Source organism: Nyctereutes procyonoides, unplaced genomic scaffold, assembly GCF_905146905.1.
Source record: "Nyctereutes procyonoides isolate TBG_1078 unplaced genomic scaffold, NYPRO_anot_genome, whole genome shotgun sequence".
Lineage (NCBI taxonomy): Eukaryota > Metazoa > Chordata > Mammalia > Carnivora > Canidae > Nyctereutes > Nyctereutes procyonoides.
The window spans coordinates 35,225,145-35,243,731 of record NW_026575131.1 but is presented as its reverse complement, the minus strand read 5'-3'; the positions used below and the strand labels follow the sequence as shown (position 1 = coordinate 35,243,731).

Sequence of the window (18,587 nt, the reverse complement as noted above, 5' to 3'; positions counted from 1 at the left end):
CATGACAGAAATACCATGTCCCACGAAAGAGTGGAAATCCATGGACGAACCTGAAAACCAGATTCCTTAAGCTGCACCAAACTCTCAAGTTCTTACTTTGCCCACTACAGCTGTACTTCCAGGGGTTTGAGGAAGATTTCTTACCCTTTGATAAACAGCCATCGTCTTCTTTATGCCTTAATGCAACCTATATTAACTTAACAACATTATAAATTGAAATTCATTTCTCTTATGTACATAAGAGGCAGAAAATACAGCAACAGACAATAGTGAGATTTTAATTGACAGTGAGCTGCTGGAGGTAGTAGCTGTGAGCCTAAAAAAGAAATGATGGAATTTTGATCTATCTCTATTCATTTGAAGAATGGTTTATATTACTTTCACATTTTTGCCAGCAATTGAGAAATTCTGATATATTTTTTTGAAGTTTCATTGTGGCATAATTTCATAAAGAGAAGCTTGTTCCATCTGTGCTACACATACATACACACACACACACACAAGGCTGAACAAGTTTGCATTGCAGAATAAATTTGGAAAGACTTCTTTATTACTATAGATCATACTCTAGGTAGAGAATATGCTATTTGTATCTCTGCACCGAGACAGAGGAAGGCCTTTGGAAACTGGCTTTTTCCTAGAGACTCAGACTATAACTGGAAAACTATTTCTGCCTACAAGCAGGATATTTCTCAAAAGAGTTCTTGAGTGTAGAGAAACCGAATTTCAGGGTGTGGCTGCCTGGCATTGGTGATAAAATAGCCTTTCACAAGGAAGATAAAGCCCAGTGAAAATTCAAGGGTAACACAACCAACCATACTGTACCTTCTGATCATGATGTTATTCTTTCAAATGAAGCAAGCAGTGCTGAATAACAGAATGTTGCTGTTCTGTTCAAGGGGCCAGTGACCAAATAACTCTGGGCTTTTGCATCACCTGTTTAGGTTCCTGGTGGAATTTAACCTCTGCAGTTGGTGGCACTCAGATATGACAGCTAAAGGTAAGCAGCAACCAGTCCCTATTTCCCAGCTCAGAGTGGTAAACCCCGGGGTTCCCTGGCTACTTTTCACCAAGGATGGACAAACATACAACTACCCAGGAAAAAGTGATGGTTTTTAGCTCCATTAGCGAAAGGCACCCTTTGTGCTGACTTTCCTGCCATCCAGTCTGACAAAAATTCCACAGGTTTCATTCAGCTCCTGTTGAATGTACACTTGGACCTGTTTCCTTAACTAAGACTTTGAGGTCGTACATTGCACAGGTGAATTCTTCAACAAGCTCGTGGGCAGTGCTTAATATCGAAGGGAGACAGACACATTGCCTTGTTCAGGCTGAGTGAATGGATAACCACTCTGGTTTTTTTGTTTGTTTGATGGTTTTTAATAATTATCCTCTTAAAATATAAATCTAATCATATTATGCTCCCTACTCAAAAGCCTTCAGTGATTTGAGCAGTAATTAGTAGAAACTCTTAGAGGTGTGAGTTGAGGAGTTAGATCAGCAGATTGCATTCCTGTCTCCAAGGTTTGCCTTTGGCAAGTTAGCTGATCTCTTTGAGACTCAGTTTCTCCATAGTAAGCAAAATGGGAGACATAATAAATAATATTTATCTCCTATCTTGTGTGTGTTTAATGATAAATCATATATATGCTGAGCATGGTGACTGGAACATAATGAGCCCTCAAAAAATGATAGCTGTAATTACCTTATGATACCGGTGCTGACGAAAAAAAAAAATGATACCGGTGCTGACACTGTTGACCACAATGATGACTAGTCGAGTCCCCATACCCTACAAAGCCAGTGCTCTTTAATGAGCACCGGCTCACAGCCATCTGCCCCACCTGCTCCGTCACGCACTCTTTCTCAGACATGCTCTGCTTCTTCTTTCCTGTGTGTGTTCATTCATGTTCATTTTCTTACCTGGGATGCCAGGAACTAGCAGAAGACTAGACTGCTACCATTTTTATTATTTTTTTTAATTATCTGTCTTTTTCAAAGAGGTAGATTAGTAATGTCTCAGCCTCCTCCAGGTGCTGGATATACTTCAATCTGACATTTCCTCTCCCATCCCTTAAAATGCTAGTGGGAAAGGATTCCTTTAATACTTCCAGGAAGAGTTAGCAGGATTTTCTTCATGCTTTCGTCACATTGAGCTCACATATTTATTTCCCCAGATCTTCTACAACCATTATTTATTATTATTATTATTATTATTATTATTATTATTCATGAAAGACACAGAGAAAGAGAGGCTGAGACATAGGCAAAGGGAGAAGTAGGGTCCCTGTCGGGAGCCTGATGTGGAACTCAATCTCAGGATCCTGAGATCATGACCTGAGCCAAAGGCGGACACTCAACCACCAAGCCACCCAGGTGCCCTTGCACCATTATTGTCTCAATTTGTTCCCTTCACACTAAACTAGAGTTTCTTGGTGCCAGGAGCTATGCCTTACAACCAATGTTATCCCTTAGTACCTAACTAATGCTCAGTGCTTAATAGGTGCTCAGTCTCCGCATACTGAATACCCTAACAAATCTTCCTTTTGCTGGGTATGACCATTATAGTGACTGTCATCATGGCTTTATAATTTACACATAGGCCCATGTTGCCTACATTCAGGAATTCCCTCATTTCTTATTAGAGTATGACACGGAGGAATGCCTACAGAGAGGTGTACGTGAGGATGCGGCTGCACAGGGTGGCCTCTGATTACAGTGAACCTAATCCAAGTGTGTTTGGGGTTGGCCCAATCCTGAGAAACTGACAGCCCAGTATTACAGCACCTTTGTGCTCTGTTTTCTCTCTCTCTCTCTCTCTCTCTCTCTCTCTCTTTCTCACACACACACACACACACACACACACACACACACACACACTGTCCTGGCGACCCTTAGTGTGTGGGTTCCACACTTGCCCCTTCATGTTGGGTCAATACCTGCTTTGAATGTCCATAACCCCATTTCTAGAAATCTGAACTAAGGAAGTAAACTGGGGTAGGAGCAAAGGATTCTTTGACAGGATGATCATCACTAAGGAACAGATGATTGCAAATACTGGTAACTCTTTAAATGATGATTAATAGGGACATTTCAAAATAAATGACAGCCCATCCGCAGAGAGGCAGAGAAACTTTTTAATAAGATTCTGTTTCTGAAAACAGATCTTTTTCTTTTTTAAAAGATTTTATTTATTTATTCATGAGAGACACACAGAGAGAGAGACAGAGAGAGAGGCAGACACAGGCAGAGAGAGAAGCAGGCTGGGATGCAGGGAGCCTGACGTGGGACTCAATCCCAGGTCTCTAGGATCAGGCTCTGGGCTGAAGGCAGCACTAAACCGCTGAGCCACCTGGGCTGCCCTGAAAACAAATCTTTTTAATAAGATCAAAACTGCTAATGAAACTAGGTGACATAGCAAGATAAACAATATACAAAACTGTATATATGCCAGCAAAACATCCAATGATGGGGGAGGGGGGAGATGGAATTAAATAGGGTCAACAATCAGTATGGCCAGTGGGGAGTCAATAAGCAGAGAACAAAATATGAACTAGGAAAGGAAGAGTATTATGTCCCCCAAGAAAATTTTACCTATAACACAGACCTGCTTTTGTTGAAAATTGCACACGTGAGAGCTGAGAAGGAACCCACTAAATGGGTGCTTGCTATCTTCTTCTACTTTTCTTATTCCACTAGCTTCTCCACAGTTTTACTATTAGGAATGAAAAAGGTTAGATGAGATTAAGAGGGAAGGATGGTGTGGGGTGGGGGATGCCTGGGTGGCTCAGAGGTTGAATTGTCTGCCTTCGGCTCAGGGCATGATCCTGGGGTCTTGGGATGGAGCATCTGGCTCCCTGCAGGGAGCCTGCTTCTCCCTCTGCCTGTGTCTGCCTCTCTCCCTGGGTCTCTCATGAATAAATAAATAAAATCTTTAAAAAAAAAAGGGGGAATTGTGGAAGAAGGAAGATCAATAGAGGACAAGAAAATGCACTGCAAGTTGGGCATCCAGCTGCTCTGGCCTCAGCGCCAGTTCCTGCAGACAAGTCACCACAGCTTCAAATCAGGCTTTGAGCTCTGGGAGCCTGGAGCAGCCGTTTTGCCCAGATTAAGTGCTCTGCTCTGGAATCAAGCATCTGCTCTGCTCTGGAATCAAGTTCTGCTCTGGAATCAAGCATCTGCTGCTTGCTAGCTGCTTGCTTCTGGGCAAGTCTCTTGGTGTGTCTGGGCTCTGGTGTCCTGATTGGTCAGCAGAGATAACCAGGCACTTAAGGCAGGTGTGAGAAATGGGTTAGGCAGTGCCCTTGAAGGCAGTGGGTGGACTTAGCACAGAGAGAGCACTCCCCACATGGTTGGTGGTACTTATGCTTTGGGCAGCGGGGGCTTTTGTGACTGAGACCATGGCTGGCTCCAGTGCACTCAGTGCTGAGAGCAGCAGGCTGGTCATCATCAGGGTTTGCTTTTTTGGCATCCATCTTCACTACCCTGTACCTGCCCACCTCTGGGTGAGGAGCTTCCATGATGAGCATGAGGATGCCCCACCTCTTCATGCCAACCAACTTCTCCATTTGCCCCATTCTCACCCTGGCTTGCTCCTCTTCCCCATGACCTGCTGCCCCAGGCATCTGCCCAGACTCTGGTTCTGGCCCTTCAGATTTGAAATTAGTTTACAAATTTTTATTGTGTGCCAGTCACTGTGATCTTTGCTCAGACCAGTGTTTTTCAGCCTTGGGGGGGATTTTTTTCTTCTAGGAGTCATTGCAATATTTGGAGACATTGAACAACTGGGGGGTCCAGATAGGGGGTGGGGGTGCTTGCTACTGACATCTAGTGGGTAGAAGCCAGGGATGCTGCTAAACTTCCTAGGACACACAACCCCTGACAACAAAGAATTATCCTACTCAAAATATCATATCGGTAGTGCCAATGTTGGGAAACCCTGGTGTAGACTGAAGAGTATAGGTTAGGGAATGAAGAATAAGGAAGAAGATTATGGTGGCCTTTGCACTCATGATGCTTACAGAAATGGATGAAGGTTCCCATTCTGAAATTTTACATCCCCTCTCCTCTGCTCCCCCTGTACCAGGACAGAGGGCAGAGTTTCAGCTAAGAGGAATAATGAGATGCTTCAGCTCACCATTTTCTTTGAGAAAATTCTTTTGAAAAAATTCCTTAATAGATAATTCCAAGTCACGTTGCTCTGTTGCCACACTGCGAGACCTTACCCTAGACTCTAGAAAGACCTCATCAAATGGTTATATCATCACCATACAGTGTGCAAATATACAGTGTAGTGCTTTTTCATTTCCAGAGTGTTGGTGCTAGACTATCTTCAGATCCTTTCATCATACCTGAGAGGTGGGGACTTCTGGAATTTGTCACTAAACCTTTCTGAGCTACCTAAGTCAGACAGCTATTAGATAATAGGCTCAGACATAAGCCAAGAGCTCAGCTAGATGGCAGTGAGCAAGGCAGCCCACCTTGTTTGAGCCCCTGTGCAGAGCTGGCTGCCGTATGTGGATTATCTCATTTGGGCCTATAGGCTTCTGCTGGGCAGGGCTGACTATTTCCAATCCATAGATGGAGAAATGAATAAAATGGGGGTGAACAGACTCATCTTCGGGGATGCTGTCCTCTGATCTTTGTTAAAGGAAAATATAAATGCTAAGATTCAGTGCGTCAGTAGAGAAAAGTTTCAAGCATCACAGCAGTATTGACTTGCAAGGTTTCTTCATTCTAAATTTACCATTCCCTCACTAGATAAAGACCCTGTGCTGAGACATACATCTTTGTTTAGCTAAAAATGGAATCCATAATTACACTGTTTATCTGCTTCATTTCCTTAATGAAGGGGACTGTGCAAGCCCATTTCTGCTTGATTATCACAAAGGTATCATTTTGGCGAAGCTGCACAAAGAGAATGGAGCTTGCTGGCACCGAATATGAATGGGGGTGCATTCACAGAGACAAAAGAAGGGGAAAGCTTTTCAAATGGCAACTCTATTCATTCCCAGTTGTCTGCCCGTAATTACTGTGAACCCAAGTCAGTTATTCTCATCAGGGACATTTGTTGCTAAGGGAAAATTAAAGAAATTCAATTGTGTGGATGCTCCATTGGGTGCTTCATTGTGAGTGAGTGGTAGGTCATGGCTTCAGCTTGAGACAGCCGGCCTAACGGGGATGGGAAGTAGAGCAGTGTAATGGACAGAATGAGGCTCCAGGATGTGACTGGCGGAAGTGGATCTGGGCCCCCTAGCTCATGGCAATGTGACTTTGGCCAAGCAGTGTAACTTACTTTCTCTGGGCTAATTTCTTCATCTGTAAAACAGAAGACCAGTAGGCCTTCCCCATTGCATGGTGGTGAGGACTCTGTCCATACCAAGGGCCTAGCATCGTGTTTGGCATGTAGTAAGTGTTCAGTGAGTATTGGCTGTAAAGGTGGTGATGATGGTTTTGCTGGTTAAGTAAATGATGGTCATGAGAATCACTTTCTCTGGGACACAGGGCAGGCTCTGTCTGCTTTCTGAACCCCAGTTTTTCGTAAAGTAAGGAATCGGCCTCGTTGAGATTTCTGACCTCTTGTGCTTACACCTTTGTAAGATAATGAGTTGTAAATGCCTAATGGCTAAAACAATGCTCATTAGATCACTGGCAGCCTTAGCTATTGGTTCACAACTGCATAGATAAGCAGTAATGATTGGCAAATATATGTGGTGTCCATAGCACTCCAGGCAAAGAAAAGTCTTCATAATAAACCATGTTATTTAGATTAAATGTGGCCATGGTTTTTATATGATAATTCGCATGTTTCCCAAAAGCACAGCAAGCAACTTCCAGCCAATCTGTAGTTGGGTTGCAAACAGACTCAACGGTTTATCGCCACATCAGTATGGGTGCCCTGCAATTGTCAAGGGAAGAAGAATTTCATCTCCAGGAAGGATCAGAGCCAAATGAGCCTCACCATTGAGAGCGCTGGACTCATTCCATTGTAACTGGGCCCAGACAATTACAATTAGAGATGGTGCAATTATCGGGCCTATTTAAATCATGTGTGCTGCCTATCTCAGCCCGCCCCAAAGACCTTTCTTCCTCTCTTTCATTGGCCAAACTTCACAGAGCAGTTAAATATATGTGTGCTGGAGCCAGACGGCACAAGTTCAAATTCTGGCTCTGCCACATATTCACTGGATGAATTTGGGCAATGTATTTGGTTCGCTCTTCCATTCACTAATCTGCAAAACAAGGATAATCGTGGTTCCCACCTTATAGTTTATTTCTTTTTATTTTGTCATGTTTTACTGTTAAATAAATGAATACATGTAAAGTAGCACAACATCTGGCATGTAGTAATTTCTTAATAAATGTAGCTGTTACCATTATGAGGTTATTCTGTGCCATCTGCCCGTGTGCACCACATCCACTTATAATCTTTGTTGTTGGGTTATTAGGTTTCTTGAAAATTAATCTTTTATTTCATTTTAACTGACTCGTTTTTTGAAATTTGAATAATTTAAATATTAAAAGGAAGTTTCCCAAATTGAAACTCACTATCACTCGCTATATACAAAGGAGTCAATTGTGAACACAAGAACCATGACAATAAAAAGTGTTACCAAATTGTAGCCAGGTGCTCTGAGGTTTATATGTGGCCTCCCCAGATAAAGAAGGAAGAAGAGCAAATGAAAGAAAAACGAAAATGAAAGGTGGGAAAAGTTCCCTAGCATCCAACAAAGACACCTTCCTGACAAAATCAGAAGCATTGAAAAAGAACTTGGAAGTGAATGATGTTTCTACCAGGTGCCTCTCTCTCTGGTTGCTGTTTGGCCTGGGCCGCCTAAACTGACCTTGCCTTCCCCTTGAAGGCAGGCAATTTGTCATGAGGGCCTGAGATGCTTACATTCCATTTGTCTATTTGATTGCCTAGAAAAACACCATTCAGGGGAATTATTCAGATTTTCTGCAAGCACGTGATGACACTTGCTATGAGTTCGCACCACAGGGCATGGGGGTCAGGCAGTGTCTGGGACCTGTGCCATTGGGAGCGTGACACTCACCAGTGCTGGACCTACAGTGGAGCTGGGAGTCAAGGAGGGAGTCAGTGGCCTTTTTTTTTTTTTTCCTTTTCTTTCTTTCTTTCTTTCTTTCTTTTTTTTTTTTTAAGATTTTATTTATTTGAGAGAGAGTATGAGTGAGAGAGCACAAGCAATGGGAACCACAGAAGGAGAGGGAGAAGCAGACTCCCTGCTAAGCAGAGAGCCAGATGTGGGGCTCTATCCCAGGAACCTGAAATCATGACCTGAGCTGAAGTTAGACCCTTAACCAACTGAACCACCTAGGCACTCCTGATTGGCCTTCTCTAACCCAAAAGCAATGCTTCCAAAAGACCAACAGTTTCTAAGAATTCAGTGCAATAACATGCAGTCATGTGGCTGCATACAAGTAAATATGTTCACTTAAGCAGCCCTCAGTGTGTCACCACTCACCATGTTTTAATTCATCCTCAAACAACCATGTAAAGTTATTCCCTTTTATTCCCATTTTACAGAGGAGAACACTAAGTCATAAAGAGATTGTGCCTACTTGTGCTTTAGCTACTATATAATTAGTCCAACTCCTGGCAGGTGGGTGGGAATGCTCTCCACCAGCTAGCATTTCATGAAGGTTGTGTGTGTGTGTGTGTGTGTGTGTGTGCGCACCTGCATATATGTGAAAGTGCCCATGTATGTCTCTTGGTTAAAAGCTGTACCTGCCTGGTCTATTCATTACTCAGAACAACTCAGTGAGTTAATATGGGCATCTTGCCTTAATGTCAGTGACCTGTTTCTGGAAATCACAAGTCATACGTAAAAAAGCTGACTGGATCCACTTCCTTCTGTTTTAGATGAGAAAAATAACAATGCATTATGCTTTAACCCCAACCCCAAATTGCTCTCCTCAAAATAATTAAAGCTCAGTGAAAAGCCTATATATATATATATATATATATATATATATATATATATATATATAATTTAAAAAGCCCAATCACACTAGGATATACATGCTTGGAACACGGCTTCCTGATCACCCAACAAATATCTGGTGGTTACCAAATGCTCCTTTAGCACCTAGTAGTCCTGTGATGGCTCACCTAGTGCCAGCAGCCTCCACATGGACATTCCACAAAACATGTACCCATGCTTCTGACATCCATTCAACTATATTTGGAATACAATTTGAGACTTTGTTAAAACATCATTTTGATAAAATCCTATTGAGTTTTGGTATGGAAAATGTACACTATATATTCTATATATTTGTAAATACATGTTTATATTTCCATATAAACATCAGCCAAAAATTTGTATAAAGTTTGGGTATTAGAATCCTATGAGAGCATTCTACTGGTATATTCAGACACACATATGTGTTGTTGCTTATATATATGTGTATATATATGTATATATATACATATATATATATATTTTTTTTTTAGCTGAGTAGGGAGGGGCACAGGGAGAGAGAGAGAATCTTGAATAGGCTCCACACCCAGTGTGAAGCCCCATGCGGGGCTTGATCTTACAACACTGAGTTCATGACCTCAGCCCAAATCAAGTCAGATGATTAACCAACTGAACCACCCAGGCACCCCCTGTGGTAAAATGTTAATGAGTGACAAGTACCCATACTATTGGCATCTTCATTTTACAGATGAGAATACTGAGGGTTAGCTAGAAGCAATGGAGCACAGGATTTGTACCCCAAACTTCCCCGATTTCAGTCTTTGCTTTTAACCCCTGTATTAAAGTATCTACTACCATTATCATTTTAATGTTACAATGACTTTATTAGAATGTTAGTGTTGTTGTTTCTCTTGTTACTGATTACTGTTGTTACTATTTATTATTATCATTAACTGACATTTACTCAGCACTCATTATATTGCAGATACTCTACTTAGTACTCAACATATATTGTTTCATTTACTTCTCACATCACCCTCTGATAGAGGGGCTATATTAGCCCCAATTTACACACAAAAAAAAATTTGAAATTTAAAGAGGCTCTGGAACTTGCCCACTGGACATAACTTGTTAACATTATTTTATCAACCACCAAGACTTTACCAAATGCCCACTAGGTACCCATCCATGTACCAGGGTTATCTAGTGCTGTATTACTGGACAAGGAACTTCATAATAGCAGGATTAGGTTCATGGCTGTGGTTCAAAGACATTACGTATTTTACTATTCCATATTTCAATTTTGTTTCTGTAATAAAACCACGCAATTGTATCATGACCTTAGTCTCACCCTAAATAATACGGTGTAACTCCTATTTTATACATTTATTCAGACATACATATGTGTTGTTGCTAAGTTCAAGTAAGTCTGAAGTCAGAGATCCGTTGACTGATGTCGTCCCAGAAAGTATTCTTGTGATGCATAAATGATAGTGGATGAAGCCAACACAACGGCTTGAGGAATTATAGCTTATAGAGTTGCTTGGCAGATGAAATCACTTGACTAATTAGAAAATAATGCATTATGCTGTGCCTAGAAAAATCACAGCGCGGCAGGAGCGGAACTGGGTTCTGAGTTACTGTGGGCTGCCAGTCATAATAAAGCCTGTGCCTGTGTTCTTTATCTCCACCCCCCCCCCCACTATCCCTACAGCCCAGAAATTGAAACAGACCCTGGAGCCTTGTGATACTGAATATCCAGCGTTTGTCTCTGAGCGTACCATCAAGGAAACCTCAGGGAACATTGCTTGTGAAGACTGCTCCAAGTAAGCCTCCCGCCTCCCTTCTGCTCAGTGTAGTACATGTGTCCGGGTGCTCACGATCACAATGAGACATGGAAACATGGCTGCCCTCTTGTGTGAGGAAGTCTGTCCACCAGCTTGGAAGAAGCATCATTTGGCTTTGCTAGAGAGATCATTTAGAATTTGGGAAGCATCCGAAATGCTTGAGAACGCATCCTAGAATACATGAGGCTTTTCGTCGAGTTTATTGTTGATTGGAAAAAGTCCTAAGGTCCTAATTGATGTTTTCCCAGTTGACAGTTGGCCATTTCAGCTAACTGTTGGGGGAAAAAAATCCTTCAGTGTCTTTCCTAGAGGCACCAAATCTTCGGGACTCACTGGAATCTGGTGTCCGGGGAATGAGTCTTGGTCACCTACTAGGCATTTTCCTGCTTACTAATGACATTGGGCCTTTTTAAAGGTTTTATTGATCATTTGGGTTTCTTAGCTCTTCATTTCTGTTGGCAGTTGCCTGTGGGGTGATGAGTCTACTCTTACTGATTTGGGTTGTGTATGTTTTGGGTATGATTTCTCTGAAGTTGTATGCTTTACATACGTGTCTTCCTCATCCTTCATCGGACTCCTCGCCTTTTATGATGTCTTTACATGCATAGAAATTTTCCTTTGCTTTTATTTTAATGTAATCTAATATATTCTTCTGTGATTTGTGCATTTGTGCCTTAAGAAATTAGTCTCTGCCTCATGTCACAATGATATTCTCATATAGTTTTATTCTGAACACTCCAAAGTATTGACTTTCACATTTAGGACTTGAATCCCTTGAATGTATTTGTGTTTGTGCCATAAGGTAGGGTCTAATTTCATTTTTTTTTTCTAATTTCATCTTTTTCAAAATAGTTGCCCTGTTAGCCAGCACTGCTTATTGAATGGTCTTTTTTTTTCCCCCAATTGATTTATCATGGCACCTGTGTCATATAGGATGTGTTCCCATCTGTATTCAGATCTGTTTCCAGGTTTATGGTTTGTCAGGACTGATGTCAACCCCATATCTCTTAATTATTATATAGCTTTATAATATGACTTGATATTTAAGGGAAAAAAATATCTTTTCCATAGTCTCTAAGTTGTCTTGACTGTTCTTGTCGCTACTCTTTCATATTAATTTTATAATCGGCTTATTAATTTCTATGAATTATGCTAGCGTTTTGATTAAAATTGCTCAAAGTTATAGATTAATTTGAAGATAATTGCTGTGTTTTATAATACTGGAAGTTCCCATTCATAAACTAAGTGTGTCCCTTTATTTACATGTCTTTTAATATAGTTTTATAATTTTGTGTTAGATTTATACCTTGAAAGCATATAGTTTTTCCTGCCACCAGAAATGGCATGCATTTATAACTACGTCTTCTAATTGGTAATTGCTAGACTCTGAGAATATCACTGATTTCCGTATGTTGACTATCTTGTATCCAGTTGCTAAATGGTCTTTTAGATTTAATAGTTCGTGTATGGTTTCTCTTGGACCTTTTTTTCACACACACTAATATCATTTGTGAAAATTTTCCTTTTTAAACTCCATACTTGTTTTGTTGGTAACTGGACTTGTTGACTAGAAGCAGTGAGAGTAGACAGCTGTATCTTGTTTCTAATTTAAGGGAATCTCTTCTAATAATTCCATGTTAACTATGATGTTTGCTATACAATTTTTTTATTGAGGTATAATTCACATACAATATCATATTAGTTTTAGGTGTACAACATAGTGATTCATCATGTGTATACATTATGAAATGGTCACCGCAATAAATCTAGCTCCCATCCATCACCTTGGAAAATTGATACAATGTCAGTAACTCTGTTCCCCATGATGTACATTACATCCCCATGATTTATTTATTTTATTGCTGAAAGTTTTTACTTCTTGATTCTCTGTACCCATTTGGTCTCCCTCCGCCTCCTCCCCTCTGGCAACCACCAATCTGTTCTCTTCATCTATAAATATGAGTTTTGGGTTTTTTTTTGCTGTTTTATTTTTTAAATTCCACATGTAAGTGAAATCATGTGGTATGCTATTGGGTTTTCTAAATTGTTGTAAAATATTAATAATATTAAATTTGCCTCCGTAACTATTTTTAAGGAGATTTTGACAGTGATTTTCTTTCAAGTTTGTTTGTTTATGAAATCTCTACACCCAGTGTGGGGCTGGAACTCAGCACCCTGAGATCAAGAATCACTTGCTCTGCTAATTGAGCCAGCCAGGCACCCCCATTGTAACTATTTTTAAGTACAAAGTCCAAGAGCATTAAGTATGTTTGCAGTGTTGTGCAGCCATAACTGTTATCCATTTTCTGAGTTGCCTTAGATTTTTTTTTTACAGATTTTGTGTAATTATTCATGAGAGACACAGAGAGGCAGAGACACAGGCAGAGGGAGAAGCAGGCTTCCCGCGGGGAGCCTGTTGCGGGACTCAATCCCAGGACCCCAGGATCATGACCTGAGCCAAAGGCAGATGCCTAACCACTGAACCACCCTGGCATCCCTGCCCTATATTTTTTGATAGATAACCTTATATTAGGTTAAAGAAAACCTACTCAGGGGTGTTTGTTGCTCTTGTTGCTGTTGTTTGAAATTTGAACAGATGTTGGATTTTATAAAAACATTTTTTCCACATTCATTACTAAAATTTTAATATGTTGACTTACATTGATAAACATTTTTAAAAATTTAAATTATGAAATATATCATACATACTATATCTTTAAAGGTAGATAAATTATCTACTGTGAAAACATGCTTTCTTTCCCAAGATGGCCTTTCATTGCCTTGATTACAAAGAAATGAAAACCAAAACCATCTTGCTATGTCTTCATGTTATATTGAATTTTCCATCTGTCCTCAAAATAAGAGGAGGCTAAGGTGCCTGGGAGGCTCAGTCTGCTAAGCAGGACTCTTGATTTTGGCTCAGGTCATGATCTCAGGGTCTGGGATCAAGCCCTGATTCTGCCTTTGTGCTCAGTAGGGAGTCTGCTAAAGTCCCCCCATCCCTACTCCCCACCTTCCACCCCAGCCTCCTAGCCTTCCTCCCCCTCCCCACACTCTCTGTCTCTCTCTCAAATAAATAAATCTTGAAAAAAAAAGTATGGGCTATATTTTTCCTTTCATATATTGTCATTTGGTTTTGCTATTAAGGCTTTATTAAGGTCACAAATTTACTTTTTATTGTCACAAAATTACTCGGATCTTATAAATTTTGTATAAGATTAAATTATCTGGTTCTTTTAGTTTGGTAAAATTTAACCAGAAAACTATGAATAGATAGGTTTTTCACTTTTTTTTTTCTGTGTGAGTAATTTTGCAACTACTGAATTAGTTCGTTCGGTGGTTAGATATCTTTGGAATTGGTAATTCTGTTTCTTAGAAAAATGCCTATTTTTTCCCACTTTTCATGTTTATTGCATACATTTGTTAATAGAGTTGTCTTTTGATTAGAAATGCTGCCACATTTGCAATTTTGTCCCCTTTTAAATCAGTCTCTCTCCCTTCCCTCCTTCTCCTTTCTCCCCAACACCACCTCTTCTCACCCCCTCCCTTCCTCCCTCCCTCTGCCTCCCTCTTCCTCCCTCTTTCCCTCTCTCTTCCCTCCTCTTTCCCTCCCTCTCTCCCCCTCTCTTCCTTCCTCTCCCTCCCTTTCTCCCCCCCTCCCTACCTGTCCTTTCTCCCCCCTTCCTCTCTCTCCCTCCTTCCTCTCTCTCAGTCCTTCTTCCTGCCTCTCTCCCTCCCTCCCCTTCCCTTCCTTCCTCTCCCTCTCTCTTTCTCCCTACCTCTCTCTTCCTCCCCCTCCTCCTCCCTCTCCCAGTCTCCCTTCCCTAACTCCCTCTCTCCATTGTTTCCTCCTTCCTTCTCTCCCTCTCTGTACCTCTGAGATATTTGCTTTCTTTTTCTTTTCAAAGAACCATTATTTAGGTTGTTAGATTTTTCCCTATTGTTTCTTTGACTCTCCATTTCGTTTATTTTGCTTCTTATCTGTATTATTACCTTTCTTCTATGTTTTGGGGATTTACTTTTTATTATTTTCTTTTTTTTTATTAATTTTTATTTATTTATGATAGTCACACAGAGAGAGAGAGAGGCAGAGACACAGGCAGAGGGAGAAGCAGGCTCCATGCACTGGGAGCCCGACGTGGGATTCGATCCCGGGTCTCCAGGATCACGCCCTGGGCCAAAGGCAGGCGCCAAACCGCTGCGCCACCCAGGGATCCCCTTTTTATTATTTTCTAACATTTTGTGTTTGTTGCTTAGCTTTTGCAACTTCATTCATAGATATAATAAACATACTATATATATAATTTCTCTCTGCCTTTCAATTTATACAGGGATTTCATTATTATTTAGCTATGATAATTTTCTAATTTTCACCGTATTGTTGATCTGTAAATTTTTAAATAATGCTTTAAGATTTCCTAGTATATAAGTTTTGAGGCTGTTGTCTTTTTCTTCTTGATCGCTGATTAAATGACATTGTGGTCTGTATACCACATGATCTGTGCAGAGACTTACTTTGTATTCTAGTACTTGTCCAAGTGTTTTTGAAAGCAGGTTTCATTCTCTAATAGCTGAGTACAGGGATTAATGTGTATCTATTGGATCAAGTGTGTTTATTGTGTTAAAACTTTTGTTGTTGTTGTTCTATTTTAGATATCAAGCCCTCACCAGGCTTATGGACCTTTCCACTCCTTCATGTTTTTCATTTACTTTGCTTTTTATATTTGGAAACTATGTTACTGTGGGCATCCCTGTTGAAGACCAGTATAGCTTCCTCTGATCACTACAGGCTAACCCTCTCTGGGAAAGTACTTTATGCGTCAGTGTCTATTTTGTTTGCTAATAGCACAGATGCAGTATTTCTTCGTTTGGTGACATTTCCTAGGCATGTTTTCCCCTTTCCTTCCATTTTCAACTTTCTTTTTTGTTTTTGCCATTTTGCATTAGGATTTTGTCTCATAAATAGAATGCAGCTGGCTTTGGCATTTTTATTATCTCCATTATTGGAGATTTAATCTTTTATAATTTACCGTGCTTAGATAAGTTTGAATTTATTTCTGCCATCATTTTATAGACTGTCTATCCCTATACTCCTTTCTTTTTTCCTTCTTTCCTTCCTTCCCTTCCTCCCTCCCAGCTTCCTCTCACCACCCTGTTCCTCCCTCCCTCCCTTTCTTTTGCCTCCAATTGGACCTATTGAGTTTTCTCTATTTCTGTTTTTCCCTTCCTAGTATGTAAGGTATGCACTCTTTTCTTGTAGTATTTACCCTTAACCTTGTACAGGTTTCAGGATCGCATCCCTCTCCCAGAACAAACTCTCAGAACCTCTGACTTGGATTACCTCTCATCTCTTTTATGTGATTATTTCCTAACATTTTAGCTCTTCTGTGTTTTTACCCCACCAAATATGTTATTATTGCTGTTGCTGCCTGTAGTAAATGAGATATTTACCAGTTTGTCTACTATTTTTTTAAAACCATTTCTTCTTGCTTTACAGTATTTTAGAAGTTGTTTTTTTTTTTCAGGAATGATCTAGAAATGGTAAATGATCTCATTCTTTGTCTGAAATGCTTTATTTATTATGTACTCTGCAGTGATAATTTAGCTCCACGCTATCTAAATTGAAATATTTTGAAGATACTATTCTACTGTCTCCTGAGCTTTAGCTTTGCACCTCTATAGGTGGTCTGGATTTCCCCCTCTCAGAGGGCTTTTTAAATATCTTCGATATTCTGAAGTTTCACTGACATGTGTCTAGATATAAAAATATCCTTCTCTGTGTTTATGTACTTTCTCCTGGGTAATTTCCCTCAACTTGAGTTCACTAATTTCCTTTTGGTTGTGTCCAGTCCACTGCTTGGAGTCCATTGCATTTTTAATGTGGATATCTGTCTGTTTATTTTTAGATGTATTATGTGCTTCTTTTAAAAAATCTGTGTCTTCTTATATACTTTAAAGTTGCTAAGAAAGTAGATCTGAAAATATCTGTATATTCTTTATATAGATTCATATTCTCAAAATTTCTAGACCTAATTATAAAGGCCTTCTAAGGTTGTTTCAGTAGTTTAGATTTGGAGAGGTACCAATTTCCTTGTCTCTTATGTCTGCTTTCTTTCCTGGTAGATAATTTGCTCATGGTGCTGTCACTTTTGACTGTGAAATGATTTTTACTATTAATTATTATTTCTGTGGGAACAGAATAGAGCCTGAGTTTCTCTTCACAGTAAATTTACAGTTGGGCTTTAATCATGTATCCTGTTAGTATTGACTGCCTGGGAATTCTTGTTATGTAAGTTTTTGTATTTAGGAGTTTCTGCATCATATAATTACAGTAAATATTTTTCCTGAACAGCATGTAGTTTCGGCTTAAAGTTTGATTTCTCATGCTAATACTGTTTTGCTTGTTCAGACCCCAGACAGCACCAGATTATTCACTTTTTTTACACTTAGCTATAAATGTTCAAGTTGGCTTTTAGTGTCTTGTCTTGTAGTTCTTTTATATTTAAACATGCTTGTGCTGTTTTACTGTTTCATCCAGCATATCTAAGTGTTTAGAGCAGGATGGTTTCCATACTGGCTTAATCTGCCATGTTATAGTTTACTATTCTGACCGAGGACTTTCTAGAGCTACCACAAGAAAGCATGAGAGTATAGAGGTTTAGCGCAGGAGCTGTGGCATCAGGGAGTTGAGAGTGTGTGAGCCCCAATGACAGTAACTGCTAGCTGTGTGATCTTGAACAAAAAACCTAAACTCTCTGAAACTCAGCTTCTTCCTGGGTAACTTGGGAAATATTAATAGTAAGCATATCATAGGCTTGTTGTGATAATAAGGTGGGAAAATTTTTGTTCTGGATTTAGCATGGTGCCTGGAATAGAGTAAGTTCTCAATAAATGGCCACCTTTTATACCAGCATAATGCCATACCAATTTTGTATGCAAAGATTTTAGCCCCCATTAACTGTTCTATTAAAATGTGCATTTTCCTTTTGATAGCCTTACATCACTTCGCTATCATAGAATTCCTGTAGGGAAAGGTACAGCATATATGTATATCTCTGATGGCCACAGTTCATGTATACTTAAGGACTGTTGACAGGTCATGGCTCTGTGGCTCTGTGAAGTAGATTCCACTGATTTTATAATGACTGCAAACCTTTTTTTTTTTTTTTGACTGCAAACCTTTTTGACCAGAGAGATATATCCTCTGTAGTCATAACTACAGACTTCATAAGGTGGCCACTATTTCCTAGTGCACAATAGGTGATCAGATTTAGTGGAGTAAGTTAGGTTTTTTTTATTTCCATTCTAAATGAGAAAACAAATAGAACCAAGATAGATGATTGCTAAGCAATCAGCAATATTTTTCCTTGTTGACTTGTAATTAGAAGCCAAAAATATGAAAGCAGTTTGATTAAAATAAGTAAACTAAGATTTTAAACTAAAGAGAGACCACTTTTCATTCAGTGGAGGGTTACTGCATTCCTGCTATGGCCCAGGAACTCAGGTGAGTTGGGAAATGCAAGGATGGATAAGATATGAAGTTGACTTCCAAGGTGTTCACATCCACTCTGATGAGTCTTCTTTGAGCTTTGAATTCCACACTGGGTTCAAGACTCACAGGAGGTTGGCAAGTTGAGTAAAGCCATATACCATTTGCTGGAAACACTGACAAGACACTGCAGGCTTCGGAGAATTTTCATTTCAGAGCTTCAAGACCACCACCTGGTAACTCAATCATATGCAACAGAAGCAAAATAATAAAGGCCCAGGGGTGGGAATAGGGAGAGGAATGAAGACT

At 40.0% G+C, this 18,587-nt stretch overlaps 1 protein-coding gene across 1 annotated transcript in view; it reads left to right on the top strand.

The window, feature by feature from the left end:
* The window catches only part of CACNA2D3 (calcium voltage-gated channel auxiliary subunit alpha2delta 3), an 842,189-nt gene that overhangs the window by 779,867 nt on the left and 43,735 nt on the right, over positions 1–18,587 (top strand). Inside the window, exons 34-35 of the mRNA XM_055342619.1 lie at positions 945–1,000; positions 10,657–10,768. Of these exons, the coding sequence (XP_055198594.1) occupies positions 945–1,000; positions 10,657–10,768 (168 nt within the window). The remainder of the gene's footprint in view (positions 1–944; positions 1,001–10,656; positions 10,769–18,587) is intronic.